This window comes from Phalaenopsis equestris, unplaced genomic scaffold, assembly GCF_001263595.1.
Source record: "Phalaenopsis equestris unplaced genomic scaffold, ASM126359v1 Scaffold000572, whole genome shotgun sequence".
Lineage (NCBI taxonomy): Eukaryota > Viridiplantae > Streptophyta > Magnoliopsida > Asparagales > Orchidaceae > Phalaenopsis > Phalaenopsis equestris.
In genome coordinates this window covers 1,117,439-1,125,982 of record NW_018165012.1, presented here as the reverse complement: position 1 = coordinate 1,125,982, position 8,544 = coordinate 1,117,439, and the positions used below count along the sequence as shown (strand labels likewise).

The 8,544-nt window shown below is 38.1% G+C and overlaps 1 protein-coding gene across 1 annotated transcript in view; it reads right to left on the bottom strand.

Moving 5' to 3' along the window:
* Nucleotides 1–563: 563 nt before the first annotated feature.
* LOC110029444 (GRF1-interacting factor 2-like) overlaps nucleotides 564–8,544 on the bottom strand; it is a 36,154-nt gene continuing 28,173 nt past the window's right edge. Inside the window, exons 3-4 of the mRNA XM_020731749.1 lie at nucleotides 3,259–3,343; nucleotides 564–1,180 (exon numbers count right to left, since the gene is read on the bottom strand). Coding sequence (XP_020587408.1) covers nucleotides 728–1,180; nucleotides 3,259–3,343 — 538 coding nt within the window. The 3' untranslated portion in view covers nucleotides 564–727. The remainder of the gene's footprint in view (nucleotides 1,181–3,258; nucleotides 3,344–8,544) is intronic.

Sequence of the window (8,544 nt, the reverse complement as noted above, 5' to 3'; positions counted from 1 at the left end):
TGCGATTGGCATTGCTGTATATGTCCTTGTAGTTTTCTCAGATTTTTCATCTCCGACAATTACGAACTTATCTTTCCTGTATATATAAATATATATACAAGGAAGATTTACATATTGAACACCTAAACTTCAATTTTTACATATATGCCATCTTATATATATATGAAATTGTGTATTTATATCACTTTTTTACATTTTCATGCATAGGTGAGGCCCCATGCATGTAAAAATTGAAGTTTTAGTTAAATAAACACATAAGATTCGAGTATTATGTATTTAATCTTTATTTTTTTTATAAATACACATTTAAGATATCATGAACTCTCATTTGTCCTATTAATATCAACTTCTAAAAGGCCCTTCATTGTTATTACCTTTCCCTTATTTCATAAATATCACCCATCACAATTGCATTAACATTAAACAACATGAAATACAAAATAAATAAATAAACCTTAAAAAAATACACTATTTGCTCTTCTCCAGCTCCACTTCCAATGCAACCAACACCAAAATGATTCAAGAATTATTGTAACACAAACAAATCTATTTGAAAATCATAATGAAACATACAAATCCTCATTTAAAAAACTCTTACCAACAATTTAACATATTGTCAAGCTGAAGAAACATTGAAAAAAAAGTCTAAACCACTCCCAAACACAACACTTGAGAGAAAATCATACTAAAAAGATATACAAAATCCTTAAGCTTTACTCTAATCTCATCATGTCTTGGAATCTTCATTCCTTTTCAAGTATGCCGTGGGCGGTTCGACGACCTCCCCGCCAACATGTTCCGAGCCCGAACTTCGCTGACCATCGGTCGAGCCACCGGTCGAAATATCAGCCTTACCAGCATCCAGCCTGCTCGATTGTCCGTCCATCGAGCTACTCACTGGCGCACTTCCTCGCGGGAGCTCGGTCATGGTGGAGCTGGGCGGGAGCTCGCCGCCACTCGCGCCGTGAGAGTTCAGAGGAAGATGAATGGATTGCATGCCATTGATGACGCCGGATCTGAGGCCCAGATGGCTCGGAAAAGGCATGGATGGTGGTGGAAGATTCCGCGGCTGTCCATGAATTTGCTGAGGAGCGTACTGCATGAGGGGCCTGGGAGGGAATGCTGGACCACCCTGCTGGATAAAAGGGCCTCCCTGCTGCATTGCCGGGTGTGGAACCACCTGTGTGGTAAATCAGAAATTTAAGCAGTGGTTTTAAGTAAAATATGATTTGCTGAAAAAGATACTTTTTTAAGGAAGATTTACATACACACCATTCCTATGTTACACACCATTCAATTCCTATGTATTTACATATCTAACATCTGAACTTCAATTTTTACATACATTCCACCTTACATATGCCCTTATGCATGAAAAAGGTGTATTTCAATTTTTGAAGAATTTAAATGGTGGTATTTTTTATATGGCATGAAAGATTTGGGTGGTATAAATGTAAAGTGCAAAGTTTAGTTGTTAGAAATGTAAATATATAGGAATTGGGTGGCATGTATGTAAATGTCCCTTTTTTCAAATTCTTGAGAGGAAAAAAAAAAGACCTGATTGGATTAAGCTCGAGTTCAACTCAGACTCGACTGACTTACACTTTCAGATACATATAAAAATTAAAATGGCTTTTAAACTCTACAAACACTTCCTAAAAATCTCAGAAGTAATATATTTTATTTTCACATCCTATAAGAACAACGTAAATTTTTAAATTTGTTTTCTATCACAATCAACCAATTTAAGCCTTATAAAGGCCAGTTTTAAAGCATCCAAACAAAGGTGCCAACAAAAAAGTGGAAAATGATAGTGCATTTTTAGATTGATAAGATGGTACAGCATGGATCCTTAGACAAACAAAAAATGCTTTATAAACTTGAGTAAATTGAAGATTTGAAACTTCAACATAAAACCAGTACTACTAATAAAGAAACATGAATAAGAAGCCAGCCTAATGTAAAGCTCAAAATAATCCCATCTGCAATTAATCCAACCAAGCTCAAGATCAGCTAGAAATTGTTTAATCAGTTCAATGTCTAAGATAGATATCGGAATTAGGGCCGTAAACGAGCGCAAGCTCAGGCCTGACTCATGTTTGGCTCGTTCAAGATTGGCTAGTATTCAAAATTGCTTGTAGACAGTGTGATTGTGTTCAGCTCGAATTAAATTCTTGTTGGCGTTCAACTCATGTTCGGCTTGAAATTGACTCGTTTAAATTAATTAAGGGTGTTGGATTTGAACCTGCACCAATTCTATGTAATAAAAGACGCAAAACCACATGACCAAACAATCTATTATGGTTTGAACTTAGATATAAATATATATAATATATATTATTATATAAATAATATAATTAATTTCTTTATTTCAAGCCAAAACGAGCCGAACACGGTGAAACAAAGGGTTGTTCGTGTTCGGCATGTTTATAATTGGAGTATAAAAATTTACTTGTGTTTGGCTCGTTTACTTAATAAACGATTCGAACACAAGATACTTAACGAGCCGAACACAAGTTGTTTGCCAACAACAAACTTTTTTAACAGCCCTAGTCGAAATCATTAATTTCAATGTCGGATCCACTATGTACAAGCATGCATCCATTCATGCATGGGTGATACATACATTAAAATACAATGGCATACAAAAAACATAAAAATATAAACACATACGTGTATTTTGACATACAAGTATTTAAAGGTTGTTTGAAACAATTCCTTCACAGTTTTAAAACTACCAAATTAGTCCCCAAATTCTTTAAATTGGGGCTAAAATAGTCCTCATGGATGATTATTAGCGCTCCAAATTAAAAATTTGAGGACTACTTTGGCACTTCTATAGAGTCTAAGACTAAAATGACACCGTGTAAACAATCAGTGGGCTATTTTGGCACCTTACTCTTCTACAACGAATTGTAACACTAATGTCTGGCTATATAATTTATTGCTTTCCCAAAATTTTTTATTATAAGCTCTTCACAACCATATCTAATAGTGTGGTAGGTATAAGAAAATATTATATATAGAAAAAACCAACCCTTAATTTGATTTCATCTCAAGCAAAATTATTTGATCTATACCGAGGTAAACCAAATTTGTTTCAAGCAAGCATGATAGTCACTGAGCCATAAACAAATCGAAATTTTGATTAGTCTTCGTTCCGCAAGCTCGCTCCTCAAACTTTCGGCATTAACAGATTTTTACTTCTATGCACAACCAGATATATGAGGATAAGCTTGAAAATTGTGCAGATAAAACCTGAGGACGGACTGAAGGAGTTGGAGGCTGTGCATCAGCTATGGCGGCCAGATAAAGCAGATTCTTTTGGAGCTGGGCTTGGTACCTGCCCATTTGTTTGAACAATCAGAGCCTAATATTTTCAATTCTTTCAAAAAAAAGTAAAAAGATAAAAGTTTTCCAGCAAAAATATCGTAGTAACTTGAGCAACCTTCCTTAATTATTTAAAAGTCCAATACTTGCCAGCAATGAAGAAACTTCAACAGAGGTAAGTTAAGCATCACTAAGACTGCCAAGATCAAGAAATCAATATAGTAAAATTGATACCTCATTTTTTGAAAATCTGGAATAGCTAAATTAAAATGCTACTCTAAATTGAACTGTTTCCCTCAAGTCCATTCCTCACTCTCATCCTCTCAATGCATCTTAGTATATGGAAATTTGAGTGTTTATTTTCATCAAAACTGTCATATAGAGCAATGATCTAAGTAATGTTCATTTGATTTCCATTAGTTGGTTTATTTCATCTTCTTTTGTTGTGCTAGTAATTTGGGCGTGCATTTAATGAGAGCCTTCAAAGTTTGCATTATTTTAAAGAGATAAGTGTCAAAATAGTCTTCTTATTCTTTTTAGGGAGTCATTTTAGTCTTAGAGTTTATAAAAGTGTCAATTTAATTCTTAGACTTTAAATTATGGCTGAAATAATCACAACGAATGACTATTTCAGCCCTAATTTAAAGAGTCTAGGACTAATTTAACACTTTTATAAACTCCGGGACTAAAATGACCGCATGAAAACAATCAGAGGACTATTTTACATTTGATTCATGTTTTAAAGTAAAGTCAGTCTAAGTTTGTCATGAGATCTCAGACAAGTTTGGTTCATGAATAATTCCACTCAAGTTTTAGATTCATTTTTAAGGATTGCTGTGTGTATTTTGGATGCAATGTTATTTGAGCATGTGTGCGAATTTCCTGTCGCATTTGACTGGCTGCATATATAAGTCAATTGCAGTTCTATGAAGCCGGAATCAGCAATTTTTGTTGGAATTTTAAAATTTAAAAGTATGATCAAGTTTTTAACATGTTCTGTGATTATTAATTGAATCTTGAGATTATTTGTAACAGAACAAGTTGATTTTGTACCAATCTATTAATTTTATGATGATGAGATAATTTTCAAAACTTTTCATTCTCCTAGATTTTAATCGTGTTGGTGTAAAAAGCAGGATTAAATGTCTAGAGTCTCTAATGCAACGTAAGAAGAATCAAAAGAAAATCACAACCAAATGTTACAAATTCATAATTTTAGTAAAAAACTTCGCTTCTAAAGCTAAGAACAGCAAACAAGCTTCTGTTCATGACTGCATTCTAATAGAAAATTTAGCAAACATGCAAAATCTGAAATTCCACAAAAAAATGGTGAAGAATAAAATTCAACAGATCAATTTCAAACTTCCAGAAAGAATACCTGACAAGTCACTTGTAAAAAAAATTTTGGAAGATTTTCATACATACCACTCAGTTCTTATGTATTTACAACTTTAACACCTAAACTTCAATGTTCACATATATGCCCTCTTACGTGTACACGAAAAGGTGCATTTAACTTTTTAAAAGTTAAAATAGTGGTCCTCTTGATGTGATGTGAAAATTTTGGGTCGTATAAACGTAAAAAGCAAAGTTTAGATGCTAGATATGTAAATATATAAGAATTGGATGGTACGTATGTAAACGCCCAAAAAAAATGTAATCACCATGCAAAAACATCATCCAAGTATTTAAAAGACATGAATTAGAATAGAAATGACCCCAAAGAGAAGATCGGTGCCTTAAGCTAATATAAGGAGTCATCCCCTATGAGTAGTCATCCACACATATGAAGTAATGAAGAAGACATCAACAAGCACATGTACGATGTGAAAAACTGTATATGTATTTCAGCATGCATTGTTAAATTACTTTTACATATCTAAAGGATCCTATTTAATTATTTCTAGGCTTCAAAATACCCAAAATAATACAACAACAAGCCTTTATCCTACTATGTGAGGTCAACTAGATGAATCATTTTTCTCGATTGTGTCATATTGAGTGTCATATTTTTATTTAATTCTAATAAATTAAGATTATTTTATATACAACATGCCCCAGTCCTCTTTGTTCTACATCTACCTTTCTTAGCATAACTCAAATCTAAAACATTGACTCTCCTATCTAGTCCTTAGCTGGTCGACGTTTAAAGTGACCAAACCATCTAAGGAGACTCTCCATAATCTTGTCTTCCACTGAAACTACTACAACAGTTCCATGGATATATTTTTTTTTTTTTGCATTTTATCTCTAACTGTAAAAACCACTAATCTATCTGAGCATTTTCACTTTATTAAAAATGTTTTACGTCATAAAACATTGCATCTCTCTTCACCATCTTATAAATTTTTTCTTCGAAGTCTAAGCAATATTTTTCTATCAAACGATAGGCCTGATGCATTCCTCCATTTCAACCATTCAACTTGAATTTTACTAATAGCATTCCCATCTATATCAGTATCACTTTGAATAATAGACTCTAGATATCTAAAGCATTCGCTCCTTTAATGATTCGATCACTCATTGTTATAATCCCGCCATTAGATCTTCTACTATTAAAATTATATTCAATGTATTTAGTTTTAAGAAATACTCAAAGGAAGGTCTTTAAACTCTAAAGTTGACCTCAATAATTCATGTTTTTCCTGAGTTCTCTCTAATTTTCTCCACAAGAAGAATATCATCAGTGAAAAACATACATCAACATACATCCTCCTGTAAATGTTCAGTGAGAACATCCATAACTAAAGCAAAAGAATATGTACATTGATGTGATCCAACTAAAATAGGAAAACACTTGGCCAATCCACCTTCTGTTCACACAAGTAATAAAAGTATAAAATACCCAAAATAATAAACTACAGAAAGATCTGTAAAAATCCAGATCTATTCGCAGATTCCTAAGATGAGTGCGTTTTCGTTTGTTTTTCTCTCTTTTATTTTAGAAGGAGTCGCCAGTTTGTCGATCGTCGAATACTTCCCCCATTCGAATAAATCTCCATCCCGAATCATATATGTGATTCGGAGAGGAGAGGAAACGAATAAGAATGGACATACGACAAAACAACAAACAAGAGAAAACACAAAACGTGGAGAGCCTACGTGCGGTAAACCTCGCAAGGATAGGTTAAGAGTGTCCGTCCAAACGAGATCGGGCGAAAACACCTTAAACCGATATTCGCGAAAGAATACCTACGTAAACTACATTCAGGTGTAGGTGCATGTTGTGCATGTTCTGGGGTCAAGAGCGCTCCCAAGGGGACGTATCCCACTTGGTTAATTACATCTTGGGGGTACCCAAGAATACTCTCAATAGAAGGAGTTTTGCTTACCTGAAAAATGACAACTAGCATGGGGTCGTCAAGGGAGGTTATCCCGCAGGGGGAATGTCCTGATGCTTCAAAGCTCTCGCTAAATCACGGGGCGAGAAGTGAGTCTCTCGTGGTTCCCATGTGGATTGCATACTCATCAGCATACAGAACCTACGAAATAACTGTGTCATCCCAACGGGCCGCCAAAGCCCATCCGAACCGAAAGGGCAGAGGACAAATCGTCATATCCCAAACGGGCGCTAGCACATCGCTCAGTTTCGGGCGTTATGTCGGCGAGGATTCCCAACTCCCTCGAAAGGAGTAAAAGCTTGGAGGATACGGTATGCATTTGTACGCCTCGGGGTAAGGCCTGCCTCGACGCACTATGGTCACTCCCTGTTGTGCTGCTAGGGCAGCCTTTACTTTTGCATCTATTAAAGACTGTAAATGCGAGTCAGACTGTGCTTGCTCATTTTGGGTGATATCAGAAGAGGTAACACGAACAGGTCTTGCCGGTTCAGGCGGCGCGACGGGCGTCACTAAACGTCTCTACCTGCGTCGGAGGTGAGGCTACGTCGGACCCAGCCCGGTCCTCTACCGCAGCAATCTGTGCAGTGAGGATTGCTATCTGACCCTGTAAAAGGGAGATAGTCTCCTCGGGGGTAGGGCCCCCTTGATCAATTACAGGGGCGTTCTGAACCTCTATGGGCTCGTGACGGTCAACCTCCTCGAGGTCGTGAGACGGATCATCGGTAGAGGATCTTTGCCCTCGAGTGGTCACCACAAAAACATGATGTTTTGTCATCTCAAAGTCATGAAGCTCTTCTCCAAGGAGATCATCCTCTTCAAGGAGGTTGTCGGAAATGTCATAAAACTCACTGGACAAGTTTTCCTCAGGATCGAACTCGGGCCCACCCTCAGGGTTATCCCGAGGTAAGTCTAAGCTGCGATCAACTAGAGGAGAGATTTGTCCCGAAATCGAGACATTAACCCCCGCAATAGGCGGTGAAGCTACAAGAGGTGCAACAGTGGAGTTCTTTCGGACCCACCTCCTCTCGGGTGGGCGATAGCCCTTTCTTAAATACGAATGCGAGGAGTATCGGCGGAGGTGTGCCCCAGATCTTGCCTCGCTACCAAAAACAGTAGAAGTAGGATACTGACTCAAAACAGGAGAACAGTAAGAAAACAAACCCTTATCTTTATTATCATTAATAGAATGAGGTACAGTAAGAGCCTCGGCCATCGCCGCTATAGAAGTGGTGGTGAAAGGAACAGAACCAAGCTCTGGAGTAGCCCCGTCAAACTCCACATTCGAAGCCTCCCGTGACTCCTGAATGGGCTCGACGGTTTGTACTACGGAGCGTAAGGACCCCGAACTCGTAGCGGACCGACGGGCGGACCCCGGTCTCCTGCTACGAGAATGTCGCGGACGTGAAGCGGTGGAGAGTTGTTTCATGACTCGTTCAGACGTCTCTGAAACCTGAGCCACGAGCTTCTCCCTAGTAACTGGACCCTTTCCTATCATGGAGGTAACTGCTCCGGCGATTTCTTTTGTCAGAAAATTTGTAGCAGCATGATCAAAATGAACCGGAGAATGCAAAGAACTCGTGTCACAAGGCGGGGAACGCCTCCTAGCAATTTTGGCGGGAACATAGTCTACGCAACCAGAAAGGACAGCGAACTGGTTCTCACCCAAGGGGATCGAGGGCTCTACCTGGGCTGGAACAGACACAGTAGGAAGGACATGTTGTTGCATCTGTAACAACCTGTTTCTGGTCCTCTGGGCCCTCCTACCCAACTTCGGAGCAGAAGCAGCCCCAGAGGGACTCAGGGCGACAGGCGCCAGACCCGCAACAGGGACAACCGTAGCGACAGCAGGGGCGCGTGGAGACTCCCCGGCTGA